General features: G+C 39.0%; 1 protein-coding gene and 1 long non-coding RNA gene across 6 annotated transcripts in view; one reads left to right on the top strand and one right to left on the bottom strand.

Annotated features, from left to right (window-relative positions):
- The window catches only part of WDR26 (WD repeat domain 26), a 40,633-nt gene extending 32,038 nt beyond the window's left edge, over positions 1-8,595 (bottom strand). The window contains exons 1-3 of one of the 2 annotated variants that reach the window (XM_074262631.1): positions 7,749-8,595; positions 5,665-5,764; positions 5,457-5,561 (exon numbers count right to left, since the gene is read on the bottom strand). In XM_074262631.1, the coding sequence (XP_074118732.1) occupies positions 5,457-5,561; positions 5,665-5,764; positions 7,749-8,191 (648 nt within the window). In that variant the 5' untranslated portion in view covers positions 8,192-8,595. The remainder of the gene's footprint in view (positions 1-5,456; positions 5,562-5,664; positions 5,765-7,748) is intronic. The other variant, XM_074262632.1, reaches the window with a different exon arrangement.
- A 279-nt stretch (positions 8,596-8,874) lies between these two features.
- LOC141539620 (uncharacterized) overlaps positions 8,875-18,084 on the top strand; it is a 97,194-nt gene continuing 87,984 nt past the window's right edge. For all 4 annotated transcript variants that reach the window (XR_012481342.1, XR_012481341.1, XR_012481340.1 and 1 more), the window contains exons 1-2: positions 8,875-8,973; positions 15,567-15,627. This is a non-coding gene — a long non-coding RNA (uncharacterized LOC141539620). The remainder of the gene's footprint in view (positions 8,974-15,566; positions 15,628-18,084) is intronic.

The following is an 18,084-nucleotide window of genomic DNA, read 5'->3' as shown; positions in this document are numbered from 1 at the left end:
TTCAGACAATGTTTGTGCCTAAACAGAACAGTAGAAACCATTCTACTATGCCCTTTGAAAATAAAACTTTACATAAAAGGTTCATGATTAAAAAAAAAAAGTCTTGGTTCATTAAAATCTTCCTTCTATCCTTGTTGAAATATAGCTTACCTACTTATGAAACCTTTTCAGGTCAAGGCTAATGGATATTTGATTCAATCCCAGGCTTCAAAACAACTACTTTAAAGTGTTACTTCCAGGACTCAAAAAGATGATTATAAAAACATACAATTTCCTAAAAAATTAAAGCTATACTAGAGTGCATAGATTGCCTAAGGTAATTCTTTGGACTTGGATGACGATTTGTAGATGTTGTAGAGGCAATTCCTATTCAAGTAGTTTGGCCTACATGATCTTAGACCCTCCATAAAAAATTAAGATTGATTTTTAAACTCAGTAACCATCTTAAAAAAAAAAAAAAAAAAAAAAATCAAATGTTTTACTTTATTTCAGCCTGTTACCTTTTCTACTAAAGGAAAAAAAAAACCCTTAAATTTTTTATTTAGGAATCTCTCTAATTACATTAATATTTTGAAATGAGTTTTTTAAGATTAGAGAAGACTAAAGAAAACAATGGTAGTTATCTGCCATCATTTGAAGGGCTATCATAAGAAAGAGGATGTACATTTATTTCTGGTTCCAGAGGAGAGAAGGAAGACTAATAGTCAAAAGTTAGAATTTTGGCTTAAACTAAGAAACCATTTCCTAAGAATTACAGCCCTAAAACAGAGTTGATTATCTGTAGTGAATGCATTACCTTCTTTCAGCTGTTACAAAAAAGGGTTTCTAAATTGGTTAAGAGAGCAGATAAGATAAACTCTGAAGTGCCTTCCAACTTAACCATTTCATATTTGTAATAAAGATTGGAATCTTGATTGCTATAGCCTCCTAACATTGAAAATATTCTGGAGAAAACTAACATAAAAATCCACCCCCCCCTTTTTAAAAAGAAGGATAAACTATTTACCACTTAATTATAAAGTCATATTTTCAGAATTTATATTTAGGTTTTAAATTTCTCAGAATTACTTTACCCTAAGTTTCACTTTTAGCTTATCAGTAAACCTCTCCATTCCCCAAAACCTTTTGGGCAAAACTGAGAAGGTATGAAAACATTTTTAACAAAAATTTTGGCATATCAAACCCTAAATCCAACTTTAAGGACTATCACTTGAATGAAACCTTTAATTAGGTTATGTTGGTTTTTGAAAGTAGGCAGAAAAATGATACTGACATTTAGTACTCCAAATGAATTCAAATCCACTTAAAAATATTAACATAAAAATCTCAGAGAACATGACAGCATTTGGTAAATGCTTATTTCTAAAAATGCAAAACTGATGCTATCAACTGCTATCAAAATAGTACAACAAATATACATTGTTTAACTATGCTAAATCTTTGACAAAAAAGAAATCAGAAAATGGCATTCTCCAAATGCATGAAAATTTTTGTAACTCTAGAATTATTACACTTACCAAATTCTATGCAATATGTAAACAAAGCTAGGCTGATTTTCTTTATATACTTTAAAGATATAGATTAAATAATAAAATACAATGTTTTACATATAATCTGAAGTTAAGCTTTCTATAGTTTAGTAGTGTTGCCCTATTAATTAATTGCTTCTCACATGCAAAAAAAATGGTTCATATAAAAGGGAGATTAATGTTTGCAAAACATTTCTCTATGGTATTTTATTTGACCCTCACAACAACTCAATGGAGAAAACAATGTGTAATTCAGTTTATCAATATGTTGTTAAAAGTTCACTTGGTATTACAAAACTCCTGTACTATTTGAAGATTTCCCTTTATATGACACCCACTGTTGAAGACATACTTGTTTCCGGATTTTTCAATTCAATATTATGTCTAACTTGTCAATATCTGTATTAATTTCTTCATTGGGCTTTCTCAGTTATTAAGCATTTCTAGTAAACACTAATTTTCCTTAAGGAATTATGTGCACATTCCATTTTCCGAGTACTCATATCGAGGTTCCTCCCTTACAAATTTGTCAAGTGACAGTTTTTAAATACCCCAATAAACATTAGATATTTCCCCCCCTTTATTTTCTCCACAGAGATGCTGGAATAATTGCAACACAATTTTCATGTGACATAAGTGGAGCAGGAAAAAAAAGTGAGTAAAACTTCAATTGAGGCTATGTCAACACTTTTCTATAGATACATGGGGAAGACAAAAGCAGGTCAAGAAGCTCTGTCTCTGAGTCACTTTGTCCACAGATAGTGCAAAGAGATTTCTGAAACAGATACTTAAGCGTGGTATTGGACACAGAAACTCTGGTAATGCACTGTTGATCAAACACAGAAAGACATCTGTTTAAGTAAATGCTTTCTCATAAAACTTGTTTAATTACTTGAATAAAAAATATAATTTCTAAAAAATGTACAACAGAAGGATTTATATAGAGCCGGGAAGTTGGGAAAGAGACTATATAGATTATAAGATTATAAACTACAATCTTAAGAATTATAACACTAGCACATTTTAAACACATATCCAAAATGGCTAAATGTAAAAACTCAAGCCCAGTGACATAGTATTCCATTTGATGGCATGATATATACTGAACTGGCCTGGAAATCAGGACTACCAGGGTCCAAATCCTCTCTCTGACAAGTCACTTATCCTGAGTTGCAGAGAAGTAGCCCCTGTGCATTAGTAGAGTCACTATCCTAAACTATTTCCCAGAGTGACTTTTAAAATATTGTAGAAGCAGTCTCTTTTGAACAGATCGAATTTGAACAGATCAAATTGAAGCTCTCTAAGATGAGCCTTATTCATGGCAGGTCTCAATTTTTTTCATAGCTAAGGAAACTTTGGAATCTCTATTCTTCAAACTCTATTCCTTATCTTTCCAACTTCTGATACTATTTGTGAAAGAAAGAATGTAGTATACTACTTCAACAAATTCTACCTTTGGTCTACCAATATCTGATTAATGGAGCTTTAAAGGGATTTAAAGAAAAGTAAAAACTCTAAAAGTTGACTGTGGCAGTAACAACCCACAAAGCAGAAATTTCAAAAGTAGAACTTATGTACTCAGGAAAAAGTTTATTAATGCCTACAATTATACTATAAAATTTTAATTCTCTGGCAAACAGAATTTTCATGTAGTTTTAATGCTGCTGCTACAATTGACACAACACTAGAGACAATAAAATGGATTTAATCAATCTAATCAGTTTCTCCAGGCCATGTATTATTAAAGATGAGATGTAGGGCTGAATTATTATTTGGGATTAGGGGAGGTAATACAAGATACCATGTAACAGGCAAAGGTAGGTTAGATAAACAGATGCCTTCTTTCCACATCACATTGAACACAAGTTAACTAGAATGCCACATGTTCTGAAGCAGTCTCTTCAAATATAACAATAAAGGTGAATTTCTATTCTATATAGAATTCAAGACATATGTTAAGTATGTGTAAAGCATGGTCCACAATACTGTATTTAAAGTTTGAAATGAAGATTAGCTCAACTTTCTAATTAGAAAAAAGTTCTCAAGTTACTACCTTCAAATTTCCTCACATAAACCCTCAAAACAAACCTAGGCATATCTGAAACCAAAGTAAAATGCTATTCAATCAGGTTTGAGAGCATAAAAACCATGTGTTGTGACTAAAATTGTTTTGAGATAAAACTGAACATGAGGTTATTAGAAATAAAATTTTAAAAATCTATATTATCACTTTTTGTTGAAGTTAAGCTGAAAATCACAAAACTGTTCTCCCAATTCACAATTTCCATTTTAAAAGATTTGAAATATTAAGATGAATTTCAAGATATCATTATAAATATGAAAGAATTAATATTAAACTTTTTTCTCCTTCCATTTTGGAATTAAGTAAAATAAACTACTTGCCAGGTAAAGGACAATTTAAAAAGTTGAACTGATTATATATGTATTTTAGACGAACAGTCCATAATTCTACTTGCTGAACGCTAAGGATTCAAAGTTCCTCCTTTTCTGTCAACAAGCTGCCTATCAGGTTTATCTTTCAACTTAAAATTCAGATTGTAAACTGTTTTTATTCAATATGCTTAGTGTCTTTGGAGACCCAAATATCCACTATGGAAGCAATCATAATTTGTCCTTAAGATATAAAACCTTATATTTTCTTAAATTAGAATCCCTTTCTATTAAAAAGGAAAGAGATTTTTGTAAATTTCTTTAAACTACTAATTTCACAATCATTCTCAGGTACAGCTCTCTTATATAAGTACCATTTGTTTAAATTAAAAAGGCAACAAATCTAGCAGGTTAACAGGTCAAAGATGTTATAAAATTGACCCAATTTAAATAAAAATAATATAATCCTCACTTACTAATGTTTAACAAACAGCTGTTTTCCATACTTCCTGTTCTTTTCCCATCCCCTCCCCCACTGGACAGGAAACTGCTTCTGACAACAAATGAATCAGCCAGAAGTCTAAAGCAAGCAGCCACCAGCTGATTTTTCTTTGTTTATAATCATAGGCACTTTAAAAAACATCCCCCCCTTCCTCAAATACCTACTTAAGAATTAATGACTAATAATTTTAATAGATACTAAAATACATGATGATTTCTGAAAATGGGACTAACTCCCAATTTGACCTTATGTAAATAGTAAACAGAGCATATTCAGATCTGCACAAAAATCACCAGATGATTCATACAAATTTCAAACAGAAACACTATAAATTCACGAAATTGAGAGTACTTGAATGTAACTGGGTGACCATAACCCAATGATTGGTTTGAATTAACACATACGACTTTTCTTTATAAAAAAAAAAAAAAAAAAAAAAAAGCTTACATTAAAAAAAAAGACAAAACTTCTTTATCCAATCTATTCTGTTTTTCTTTCCTCAAAGAAGCCAAAGACACATAATAGAGCTTTCATTCTTCTTCACTCCCAAAATTTAAAATTCAATATCAAGCCTTTAAAGATTAAAATAAAAATTTGCATGTTTCCCTTGATTTTGAATATCTAAAACAAATGAAAGTGATTTTAAATTCCTTAGCATAAATACTGAAAATATGACAGTATAATTTTCATATGACAAAAAAAAAAAAAATTCAAAGATATTTTCTAGCAAGCATTAAAAAAAAGTTCAAATATTGTAACACAATCAAGACTGACTACTGTATAACTTTAATACACACAATATAGTTCCAGACAAATCAATCTTTCTAGGCATCTGCAGAATGAGGGGGCTATACTTGATAATCTAATGGACACAACTGTCTGTGTCAGACACTGTTCTAGGCGCTCTGGATACGAAGACAAAAAAATTATACAAATTATATTATAGAGATGGCAGATGCCCTAAGTTATTACTGAGACCATTCTGCTTACTAAAATTAGCATAAATGCAGAACTAAGAACAAAAGTGTATTTACCACAATTATTCCCAACAACGTTTGAGAGATTTCAAGTGCGCCTCTTACCACAATAGCATGAGGAGAATGCACTAAAGACTTAAGTTCATTCAGGTCGTTTTCAGCCTGCAAAAATTGATATAAAAGAGAGAAAAACAAAAGTATTATGATATGCACGTCAGATGTTTAACTTAACATCAGTTATACAGTTCCATATGCCCTACTTTACCTTATCCCAGTCTCCTTCCATGACATGATTTCGGAATTTGGTAGCAGAAGGATGTTCTAAACGACATCCTGACTCTTGCATGAGGAGATCAACTGTCTGGCTGCAGGAGAGATACAGTGTAAAAAGACCTGACCAACTTCAGGGTTTTACTTTTCCAAATATACCAATACCTATGCAACAGTGTGAATTTTTTTCCCCAAAAGAACTAATTTTATTTTAAGTTATAGTGACATAAGGAAAAAAAAATGCATATAAGCCCCAAGTTTGTTGAGCTATACACACTGGAGCAATCTCCTACATCCATAGTGGGGCATTAGGTTTAAAAACTTGTATACAACTTCAAAAATAAGTGTATTTCCCCCAGTTTTGCCACTTGAAATGTGAATACTTTGGGAAAATAGAAGTTTAAAAATAATAACATTTGTTGCAATCAAGTGGCAATTGGGAAAGTAGGAAACCACCTATCTATAATATCACTGTTTTAAATAAAATTACTATACTATATAAGATGCTCTCAGTGATGTCTAATATAAGATACATCCAAGTTTTGTGTCTGCATCAACACTTTAAGAGGTCAATTATTTAAAAAAAATAAAAAGCAAAACAAAATCACCTCCCCCCCCCACCTTTCTAACTAAAAATAGCAAATTTACTATGCTGTAGGCTCCAAACAGTCACGAGTTATTTTCTCCCTCTGCTGTCAGCTTGCCTAATTTCAGCAATACATTTTACATTTACTAAGCTTATTTAATACCAAGTCCATCTTTATATCATAGAGTGTGGAATCTTCTCTCATGGCAAACAATTCCTTTTGGGGGCAGGGAAAAGAGGAGATAAATATGGCCGTTTGGCTTTTATATGTTGCTTGTTCCTTAGGTCTGTTTTGTTATTTCAAAAGTCCTAATTTATCTGCTTAACATTTTCTTGTTTTAGTATTTTCCCCCAATCTCTATTAATTTTTAAGCAAAATACAGCTGACCTCCAAGTATGGCTTGTGTCGATGCACTTATGTCACTTTTCAAAACTTCTTATTTCTTTCTCAAACAAACGTATAAATCAAAAACAGCACAGTGGCAAGCCCAAAGGCTTATTTTAATCTAAGCTTTGCAGCCAGGAAACTTTGACTGCTGGAGGTGTTTTTTTTTTTTTTTTTGTTTGTGTGTGTGAGGGAGAGAGTCTCCAGTAGGTCCTGCCCCTTCCACCTCCTCCACCATTCTCAAAAGCTTTCAGTCTCTAGAAGAACCCTTCCCCCACTGCCTGGCTTTTTCCTTTATTGATGTGTAAACAAACTGATAGCAGTTTGTGGCCAAGGTTGGCCCCTTCACCCCCTCTCCGGGGTGCATCGAGCCACCTAGACTAGAACCTACGTGGTCAGATCAGCTCTGCCTTCCCAAACATCTCACTGAAAAGAATCAGGGTTTGACAGTAGTTTGTGGCCTGTGTCCTGAACACACAAAGCTTAACAAATCACACAAACATGTCTCCTCTGCGCCATTATTCCTGTTTGATTTCCTCAGCAACTCTTCTTTCCAATTGACCATCACCACCAGCTGCACACCCTCCCCCCCCCCCCCCCCCGTCCCCCTCCATAACCCAAACACTTGTGGGTGTCCAGCTTTCCTGACTGGCAACCACGCTACGGTCTCGTCCTCTACGGGAGCAGCTTCTCCCAGGGTCCCCAGCACAGATGTCTAACACACACTCGGAAGGCCGAGCCCTCCGAGATTCATTATTTCCAACAGATCGGGCCCACTCCTCCCCCTCCCCCGGCATTTTTATACATCTGTCTCGGCCGACCGATAATTAAGTTCCAGTGGGGGTAGTTTGGGGCGGGGTGGGGGAGGGGGGCAGCTGGGGGGAATTCAGGGCCTGGATCGGCGAGCCGCAGTTTGCCAGCCTTCCAGTCTCTCCGTCTGATTGTCTCCTCCTCCTCCCGGGCTCTGCCCGTCTCACCGGGGGTCTCCCCAGGCGTCACTTGGCGGCGGGGCTGTCCGTCAGGGGCAGCCCTCCTCGGGCTCCTCGGTCCACCTTCCCTCCCCTCCCCCCCCGGCCCCCGATCGCAGCGCTCTACGAGGAATACTTACTTGAGCCCTAAGCCATGCAAGTGCTGTCCTATTAACCTAATCACATCCTCGTCGGACTGGGAGAGTCTCTTCTTCTTCTTCAGGCTACTGCCCAGCTCCGAGGAGGCCACAGACGAGGAAGACGCGGCCGTGGTGGCCGAGGTGGCCGCGGCGACGGCGGACGAGGCGGAGGCCGCCCCGCCGGGGACCCCGTTATTGACATTCAGGCTGTTGCTATTGTTGCTGGCGGCGGAGGGGGCAGAGGGCAGCAGCCCATTGGCGTGGGCCAGGTCTCCCCCGGACGAAGTGGACGAGGGCGACGACTCCCCGTTCTGGGCCGAGAGGCAGGCGAGCTCCTGGGTCTGTCCCTGGCCCCCGCCTCCGGGGCCGCCGCCGCCGCCACCTCCTCCGCCGCCGCCGCCGCCGCCTCCTCCTCCTCCTCCTCCTGCCCCGTTGGCCTGCATGATGCTGCCGCTGACCAGGCTGTGGCCGCTACTGCGGTGGGGGGCGGCAGCGGCGGCAGGAGGGGCAGCAGCCGCGGGGAGTCCCACCACTACCACCACGGAGGAGGAGGAGGAGGAGGAGGAAGAAGTGGAAGAGGAGGAGGAGGTGGAGGAGGACGAGGACGACGACGACGACGAGGACGGGGGGGAGAGGCCTGCTCTGCCTGTCGAAGCCCCGGGCTCTCCTGCTCCCTCCGCCGCCGAGGCTCGGGGTTTCTTCCGCGGGGGCGGGGAGGCTCCGCCGGTGTCCGAGTCGGAGGAGGAGGAAGCGGAGGCCAGAGTTTCCTCGCCGAGAGAGGCCGTGGTGGGAAGCCGGTGGGGCGAGGCGGAGGAGGGGAGGAGGGGGACGGGGAGAGGGCCGGGGTGAGGGGGGAGGGAAGAGGGGACAGGGAAGCGGGGAGGGGGGGAGGGATAAGGGGGGGTGAGGAAGAGGAGGAGGATTTGGGCCCTGTCCCCCCCCTCCCGGAGGCAGCTGGGGTGCCCGGCCCGGGGGTCGCTCCCGTAGGGGGGGGCGCCGCTGGGGCGGCGACGGCCGCTCCTGGGGAGGGGGGAGCCTGCCGCTGTGCTGAGCCCCGGCTGCGGCTGCGGCTGCGGCGGCAGCGGAGGCAGCTGCCGCCTCTGTCTTCGGTCCCGCTCCGCTCCCTGGTGTGTTGATTCTTCCCCCAGCTGCTGCCTAATGGAGTCCAGGCGTCCGCGTCACAGGAAATGCCTATACTGCCCTCCTCACTCACTTCCGGTGGCAGGTATGGAACCTATAGGGGGGCCTGTCACCCAGCACGTGCGACAGGGGGCAGGCTCCCGGAAAGTTGGGAGGGAGGGCAGGCCCGAGAGCCCCCGGGGCGGCCAGCTGGCAGGGTCCGAGCGGAGTTTCTCCCCCTTCTCCCTGAGGCTGTGGATGCAGATGACTAATGGCAGTGTGTGTGTGTGTGTGTGTGTGCACCAGTGTGACCTAGAACATGGGCCACAGGGGATGACACTGCAAACCTCTTACTGGCCTCCTGGGTTCTGCTGATGTGCGGGCCTGGGGAGCGGTGTCGCTGACTTGTGGCCTCCGCAGCCTCGGTGGCAGGGCAGAGGGGCTCTGCACGAGGAGCGGTTGTCCGTGCCAGGCCCCGCTTCATCATGGGAGCGCTTCTCGCCACGCCAGGTGCCTCCTCTCGCTGGGCCGGGCCGGGCCGGCTTTGAGCAGCACCGGGCCTAGCGGTAGTGGCCCGGTGACTGGGACATTTGTGGCTCTGCGGAGCCCCGGAGCGCATCGGGGTCCAGTCCGGAGCTGGAACCCGGGAGACCAGTGTGAGCGACCTCGGGGCGGCCTCACACCCTACATGTGCCGTCAGTGTTTAGTGCGCGTTTTCTAGCCTAGTGTCCGTGTCAAGGAAACAGTGTGGAGAGGCAGCGGGAGTGGGGCCGCCAGCAGAGACCCCAGCTCCGGCCGCGCCGCCCCGAGCACTTTCTTCTTCCATAAACAAGATTAAAAAAAGACACTATGTCCATGTGAGTCGTTCTTTTTAGTGTGTCTTAACAAGACTTTGCAAAAGGAGTATCTCTGATCAACTCATAGTTTGATTTTTTGGTTCAGAAATTTTACTCACCGTATTTTCTGGTCATGTGGAAGGGGGGACTTTGGGGGAGGGGTGATGGGTGTTCATTAAGTGAGCTACAGACTGGTCTCTTAGCACCAGGGAGAGCACCTTATTTATTTATTTTATTATTATTATTACCAGCTTCCTCCCTGAGTCATCTGTCAGGGTGAGAGACGCTCAAAGCAAAGATTGGGACAATCACGATTTCATAGGATGAATGACTTAAAGGGACAGCTCCAGGCGGAAATGCTCAAATTAAGTGTGACCTATTCATGCTTAAATGGATCTGTGACCTCATCTGCTTGGACACCCTTTCCAGTGGTGCAGATCCAATCTTCCTACAATCTCATCTAGAGACACGCCATTCTTTAAACCAGGGACCATGAAGTCTTCCTTCGGTTCTGTCACACTGGGCCTTCAGCCGCCTTTCCGAGATTGTTCACACCACTCTCCTTCATGCCCTGTACATTCCAGCCAAACTGGCCCACTTGCTGCTTCCTGTATTCTACATTCCATCTTCCATCTCTGGGCCTTTGAACAGGCTATTGTCTACGCCTGGAATGCACTTCCTCTCCACAACCTTCTTTTAGAATCCCTCGCTTCCCTCAAGGCCCAGTGTACACTCTGCCGTCTGCACAAGGCCTTGCTGACTGCCCTCAGTGGCTAGCACCCTCCCCGCAGGAGCTTACTTTGTCTATATTTTAGATTCACTTTTGTTTCCTATTCTTTCCCTTAATAGTATGGAAGGTCTGCAAGATCAGAGACTTTTTTTCTTCCTGTCTTTTTATCCTCAGCACAGTGTCTGGCACATAGCTTAAGATAAATCTGTGCTGAATGAACAGAGAGCACTTAGAGTATCTGTTGTGCATGATCAGCCTGTTTCCTTTTTTGGTCATAGGGGTTGAAATGTGATGAAATAATTTATGTCTCCTCATGTCAAAATCATTGACAATATTCTTCCTCACCATTATTGGGCTGAATCTTGATCATCTAATTACATGATACAAATGCATAGATCGCAGTTATTCATTCATAGGCTCATAGATGTTTGAGTTGGAAGGAACCTTAGAAGCCATCTTGCTCATAATGGTATGAAACTCAGAGATTGGGCTACATATTGACTTATACAACATAGGCAATGCCAATCTGTGGTTTTCTTATAGGCAGTAAGAGAAAGTACTAGGCCTAGGCCTAGGAAGACCAAAGTTCAAATCCAGCCTCAGATACTGTGTGTTCCTGAGCAAGTCATAGGCCTATCATATGGAATTTACCAAAAAACTTAGGTTTGTTAAAGTTATAATATTAGTAGTTTGTAAATGAAAGGATTTTGAAGATTTCAGGATTAAAGGAATTTAAAATATATAATGAAATGATTTTTGTATAAAATTAATTTAAATTTGAACTTTAGGAGAGTAGGAAGAGTAAACATTGAGAAATACTGATGCATTTTTAGTGATAAATTTTTTTTAGTAATTTTTGTATGCTTTCAGGTGCCTGAGAAAGGTGACTCACATGAGCTGTTTTTATTTAGATAGGCCCTGTCTAAGGTCTAAGGGCATGGTCACTATATCCAGCAAAGCCTGAATTACTAGATAGTAAACACCTTCAAAGATCCTTATTAGCATATTATAGCTTTCAGTCAACCTTATTATTAGTAGTACTATTGTTATTATGGTTTATGTAGGGCTTTATGTTTGCAAAGTATTTTATGATAACATTTTGGCCTGATGCTGCACTTAGGATAAATTTCTGATTAACCTCTGTAAGTTTTATAAAGTACACAGGTACTCAAAGATAGCTAAAAATCTACATTTATTTAATAAATGTAAAAAGACAAAAAGGAAAAGTACTGGATTTAAGAGGCAATATCAAGTATTAGTCCCTGAAGTCCCCTTGATTAAAACATAGTAAAATGCTTTCCAACCATCTGGCTTCTTCTCTATGGAATGTTTCTTATCAGAATTGCATATATAAGCCGATTTTTCCCTTTTAAACCACTGGTTCAAGGAAAAAAAAAAACACACACCTATTCTCTGGGCAATTTGGAATATTTATAATGCATAGAGCCAAATCTTCCGACTCATCTCTGTCAGATGTATCTTCCAAAAGCAAAGATTTTTTTCATGTTATTTCACATTCCACTAAAAAACTTTCAATAACTTCCCATTCTATACTGGATCAGTTTCAGACTTCTTAAATCAAGAAGAAGGCTAGACTAGTCTTCTACAACATTGTTCTAATTAACCTACCTTTCTGACCTTACTATCCATTACTCTGTTTTGGAGTCCAAATTTGCCATGCTTTTTCTTACCTCTGTGGCTTTGCTTGTGCATACCTACTCCTTCCTTTCTACCAGTTTAATTACTACCTCCCCTTCAAGACCAGCTCAGTTCCAGCTTTATTCATTTAACTTTCCTTGGCCATAACAAGGCCAATGGTCTCTCCCTCTTATTTACAGCATTCATTATCTGTAACAGGACTTTTTGACATTTTTTCACCTACAACTCTTTTTTGCCCAAGAAATTTTTGTGTGACTTAGCCATGTAGGAATATAAAATAGGTATACAAGTCAGACATTTACCGATAATAAACCATAATTTTGTGACCCCCATATTCAGTTATGTGACCCCGTATGGACTTAGAGTTCAAGAAGCTTTGATCTATATCACTTATTTGGCACTTAAACACAACCTGCCTTAAGCAAATCACTTAATCCTTCTGACCTCAGTTTTCTTTCTAGATGGTACATAAGGTCCCTTCTATCTCCAGACCTATGATCCTGTGAAATGTGATGCCTTTTGACATCTCTTATAGTCATCTTTTGTTGAACCCTGGTCTTCCTGATTATAAATGCAGTGCTCTATTTGTTCTGCCTTTTAGGTGCCTGAAGATAGAAATTCTCTGTCCCTAGGAGACTAGGTGCTGGGTTGGCACCTCTAATACCTGAATGTAAAGATGATTTCTTCCCCAAATTACAGATAGTATATTTCTTACAGTTCTAAAAGTGAGGTAACTATGAGTAGATTTAAGAATAAAGATCCAAATAGTCTCTCTGTCTGTCTGTGTCTCTGTCTCTCTCTGTATATAATTTAAGCGTGTATTTATACTTAATTTATAAAACATAAACAGGCAGCAACATGTAACCTGTGAGGAACCTTGAAGAAGAATAAAAGGTGTCACAAGGGAAATGTGTGATGGAAAGAGAATATGGACAAGTCAGATGTTGATGGTGAGGAAAGAGAGGTGGATATTTTGAAAGCTCTACTAGTCAATTCAGGACGTCAGGAGAAATCAAGAAGGGCCTCCAGCATTAAGGGTGACCTTTCTATGGCAAATCTGGAAGAAGACATGAACAAATGTCATAGGATGGGGAGGCATGGATGGATTATGATCCATATCCTTGGAGGAAGAATTTAAATAGATGATCCATGGGGAATATTTGAGCAGTGAGCTTGACGCTTTTGAGTTAATAAATGGGTCTTTATTGATCACTTACCTTGTGGGGCTATAACTCTATAGGGAAATTCAGAGGCTTTACCCCTATTGTCATTTCCTATTTCACTACAATCTTTTTAAAAGCAAAGATAATTAATTACTTAGAGTTTGTATTTTCCTAAGGCTCTGCACAGGAACTTAAACACATTGGACACTTAAATGGATGTGGAATGAATGAAAAGCAGTGATATGGATATAAAACATAAAAAGCTTCCTGGTTTAAAATAATTAAAAACAACAATGTGGATGTTTAATGGGACTTATAAGTCACAAAGGACTGAGACATCACTTGGGTCTCCAATATTTAGTCAGATATTTTGTGCAGATTACCTGTGAAGTATCATCCAGCTCTAGGTTCCTATGAAATGTAATGCCTTATGATATCATCAGTTAACTTTAAGGATCCGATTAACACATAGCACTATATAGATGATTATTATTATCTCATCTGATCTTCAAAACTACCCTTTATCATAATCCTCATTTTAAAATGAGTAAACTGAGGTTGAGAAAAATTAAGTAGACTAGTTTGGGCTCACATAGCTAATGCCAGAAACAGGATTTGCATCCACGTCTTCCTTGTAAATTCAGTGCTTGATTTTTAGAACACTAGATTACATAGATTTCAGGAGGTCCATGAACTTGGATGGGAAAAATTATATCTTTATTTCAATGTAATTGGTTTTCTTTGTAATCCTGTGTATTTAATTTTATGTATTTTGAAAAATGTGATTCCGAGAAGGGTGTATAGATTTTACCAGACAAGGGGCCCCTGGCATGCATAAAAGGTTAAAACTCCCTCTTCTAAGATTGTGAATTCCAGAGAAGTTATTCATCTACATAGGTAAAAGGAGTTTCTTCACCCAAGATTTCATTATACTAGTGAAGTTATAGGTCCAATTCCTATCCCTAGTCTCATTTAGAAAATAAGCACACTAAAAACCACATTGAAATTATTATTACATTGCAATGCACTGCTCATGTGGACTTGATATCAATAAAAATGAGAGAAATATTATTGATCCTCAGCTGGAATGAAATGTATTAAGTTTTCTTTTTAAGTCTTGTTTTGTTTACTCCTCCATTCATGCCCCTAATAGGATCTATTTGTCCATCCTTCCTTCTAGCTCTCATTTGTTTAAATTCATCAAGGGGATAAAGGGTAAAATGACATTCCTATTTATTAACATTCAAGAGTGGATAAATAATTAATAGCACTGGGAGCCCCTATGTAGAATCTAGACAGCAGGCCCTTCTGGGCTATCTTACATATTCTTCATTTCACATCTGCTGCTCAACTTTTATAAAAAGCTGTGTAAACCTCTGGTCTTGTAGTAATAATAAGTAGTGATTAACAGCAAAAATACCATTAAATACTAAGTTAAGTACATGTTTAAAATTAAATCATATTTTTAATAAAATATCTCTGTGTGTGTGCATATATATATATGTAAATTACATTCTGTATACAAAATTAAAATTTGATTGTTAATTCTTTCAATTTAGAATTTTAAAGCCAATGGTAGTTTCTTTTTAATATAGAGAAATATGTCTAAAAGATCATGGACATTTTCCAATTAATTGGTTTTTTAAAAATCTAAGTTGAGCTTACTGTTATAATACTATATGTGAATATGGCAATGATAAATTACAATAATATAAACTTTTAGGAAATAATATGAGGCAGATTTGAATAGTTTTCACTGAGAAGAAAACACTAGCTCTTTATTACTATACTATTTAGGTATAGTAACTTCACTGATTACTATTTGAAAAACTTCTCAAGACAGGCTTGTTGACTAATATCTGATAAACTTTGGTGTTCTGAGAGATAAAAGCAGCATTTCTGTTTGACCTTCTAAAAAGGACTGATGTATCTACCCCTTACTCCATAGATGCCTTCTATCTCCATTTCATCAGATAGAGATAGAAAGATAGATGGAAATAGATGAATAAATTGACTTGGATAGATGTGATAGATATAGATAGATGTAGATGTAATATGTAGAGATGAAAATAGATGTAGATAGATAGATAAAAAGATAGACAATATACTTTCTTACTCTTTATTTCTCCATCTTATTAATTGTTAAAAAAAAAAAGAAAAAGAAAAGAAAAGAAAAGAAAAAAAAAGCAGTATAGAAAATGAGTGCTATAAAAGCAGAGTCCTGAGTCCTAGGACCTTAAATTGGAAACTCTGGATTTTAGGAAAAATCTAAAATCACTAACCTTTTTTTTTTTTTTTTTTAAATTTCTAGTAGAAATACTGCTGTACTTGGAGGAAGATCTGCATTTGAATTCAGCAGTTACTAGCTAGAGGTAAGAGAACTTTTCTGAGCTTCTCACAGAGATGTTGTAGAGATCAAATGAGATAATGTCTGTAAAGTGCTTTGCAAACCTTAATAGCAATGGAAGCCCTTCTGTAGACTTCAGACAGCAGTTCCTTTTGTCTGGTCTTATTCTTAATTTCACAAATGCTATTCAACTTTTATAAAGTGTCAGCTATTATTATTATTTCTATTTTTATTTCTTTACTTGCAATGTCAGTCATAAATAGTAGCGTTTTCATAGATTCATAGATACTGGAGGCAAAATATTGTTGCATTAAATTCACTAAGTGTCAGTGCAGGAAACAGAATAGAGGTTGCCCTATCAGTGGGTTATTAAACTTTGCCCTGTTATGTGTACAATGGCTTGGTAGTTCAACTCTGAAACTACTACTACTGGTAAGTGCCAGTGTATCCTCTCTTCTAAGAGAGCCTGTCATGACTATATGAAGGGATTTTTTTCTCACTGAGGTTCCATCAACTTCAAGAAGATGAATTCACTGGTGACTTTGAACGAGTCTTTCTCCTTTTAAACCTTGCTCCTCTGACCATTCAGGATCTGTTTGCTCATTTGTAAAATGGGAGGATTGGACTTCACTAGGTGATATCTTAGGGTCCATCTAATTCAGACATTTTATGTTTAATATTAAATCACATTAAAACTTAGGGGGAGGAAACAACTCAGTCTTTTGTTCCGTTTCTGCTGCCTTGGTCTCATCTTCTATGTACCTCTTTCCAACTTTTCTTGCTTTGTCTCTCTGTCTCTGTCATGTCGGTCTCTCCCTTCTCTCCCTTCCATGAATTTTATTGGCTAAATCATCTGTCAATCATTGGGCCTGCTGGGGATGGTTGTCATATTGACAATGGGTGGGCCACATCTCTTGATTTCTTTTTCCTTCTTCCCTTTCCTGATTCCACCAAGAACAGAGTCCTGAATGCTAACCTGAAAAGGCCAAAAGTCAGGTTATTGTTCAAGAGAGGCCAGAGCAATCCTGGTCATTTCTTGTTTTCTCCATTCCCACCTTGTAAGTAACTAGGGAGGAGAAGGCGGGAGCAGAACAGGCATTAATCAGTACCATGTGCCAGAATCATGTCCCTGGGGTGAGCCCTGTGGGTGCCAGGGTAGCTGGTCACCCCCTTGCAGTATTTGTAGCAATTCCACAAAAGCCCACCTGCCTTTCTGAAGGTCCCAAGGGATAACCCGGGTGCCATCAGACCCATCTCACTGAATTGTCATTGTCTGTAGAAGGCCCAAGTTACAATCTCAGTATTTCCCTTAGAAAAGGTTGACATATGAAGCTGTTAGCACCCAATAAAAAGATATTCAAATCTGGGAATCATCTGCATAGAGATGGTAATTGAACCCATGGGAGCTAATGAGGTCACCAAGTTAGAGAAGAGAGCCTTCGACTCAACTCTAGGATTTGTTTGTCAGATTAGTTAGGAATTTTGGAAAGCAGAACAATGGGACATAGGACAGGAAAGTTTTAATGGGACAGAACAGTAAGATTTGGAATCCGGAAGGCTACTTTAAAGATCACTCTACTAATAATTAGTTTTCAAATAATTGAAAGCAGTACTTAAAAAGAAAAACTTTCAAGAGTTAATATTTTATTGAAAAAGTTGTCTTTGCAGATTATACCCACGTCCTTCTCCTCCCCGCCCCCGCAATCCTCCTCCTTGCCCAAATTGTCCAAGAATAAACTATTCTTTTAATTTAACAAAATAATCAATTTAACCATCAACAAACAATTAGCAAATGTCTATTATGTATACCAAGCTCTGGGCACACATGTACAAGGGAATTACTTAAATTGCAACCAAGTGTTTGTCATTAATAGAATTTCTTGAGTAGTGAGTGTCTCTCATGCTCTTCTCTCCTAGACTTTTCATTTTTGATGTTTACTATCTCATTTAGTGACCTCATCAGGTCCCATGGTTCTATTATTATCTCTAAGTAAATTTTCCCCAGATCTATATAGTTTCTTTTCTGATCTATAGTTCTTGTCTTTTGTACATCTCAAACTGGATGTCCTGTGGACATCTGAAACTCAACATGTCCAAAATAGAAGTCTTTTTTTTTTCCTCTCCTAAAACCCTTTTCTTTACCCATTTTCATTTACTATCGAGGGGACTACTGTTTTCCTAGGCACCAAGGCTTACAGTATCATCCTTAACTCTTCTTTTCACTTAGCCAATATATGCCACCTGTTTTCAAATATCATCATTTCTGTATTCACAACATTTCTTATACAGTTCCCCTTTTCTCTATCCTCATAGTCACTGAGGTAGTTCAGTGGATTTCCTCATCTTCCATCTTTCAAGAGCCTTCTAATTGATCTTCTTGCCTCATATTTCTTCCTACTTGAATCCATCCTCTTAGCTGCCAAAATGATTTTTCTAAAGCCTGAGTGTGATTATGTTATCTTACTCAATAAAATTAAAGGAT

The sequence above is a fragment of the Sminthopsis crassicaudata genome, chromosome 4, assembly GCF_048593235.1.
Source record: "Sminthopsis crassicaudata isolate SCR6 chromosome 4, ASM4859323v1, whole genome shotgun sequence".
NCBI lineage: Eukaryota > Metazoa > Chordata > Mammalia > Dasyuromorphia > Dasyuridae > Sminthopsis > Sminthopsis crassicaudata.
The sequence above is the reverse complement of the archived record's forward strand: the minus strand, read 5'-3'. Positions and strand labels throughout refer to the sequence as shown.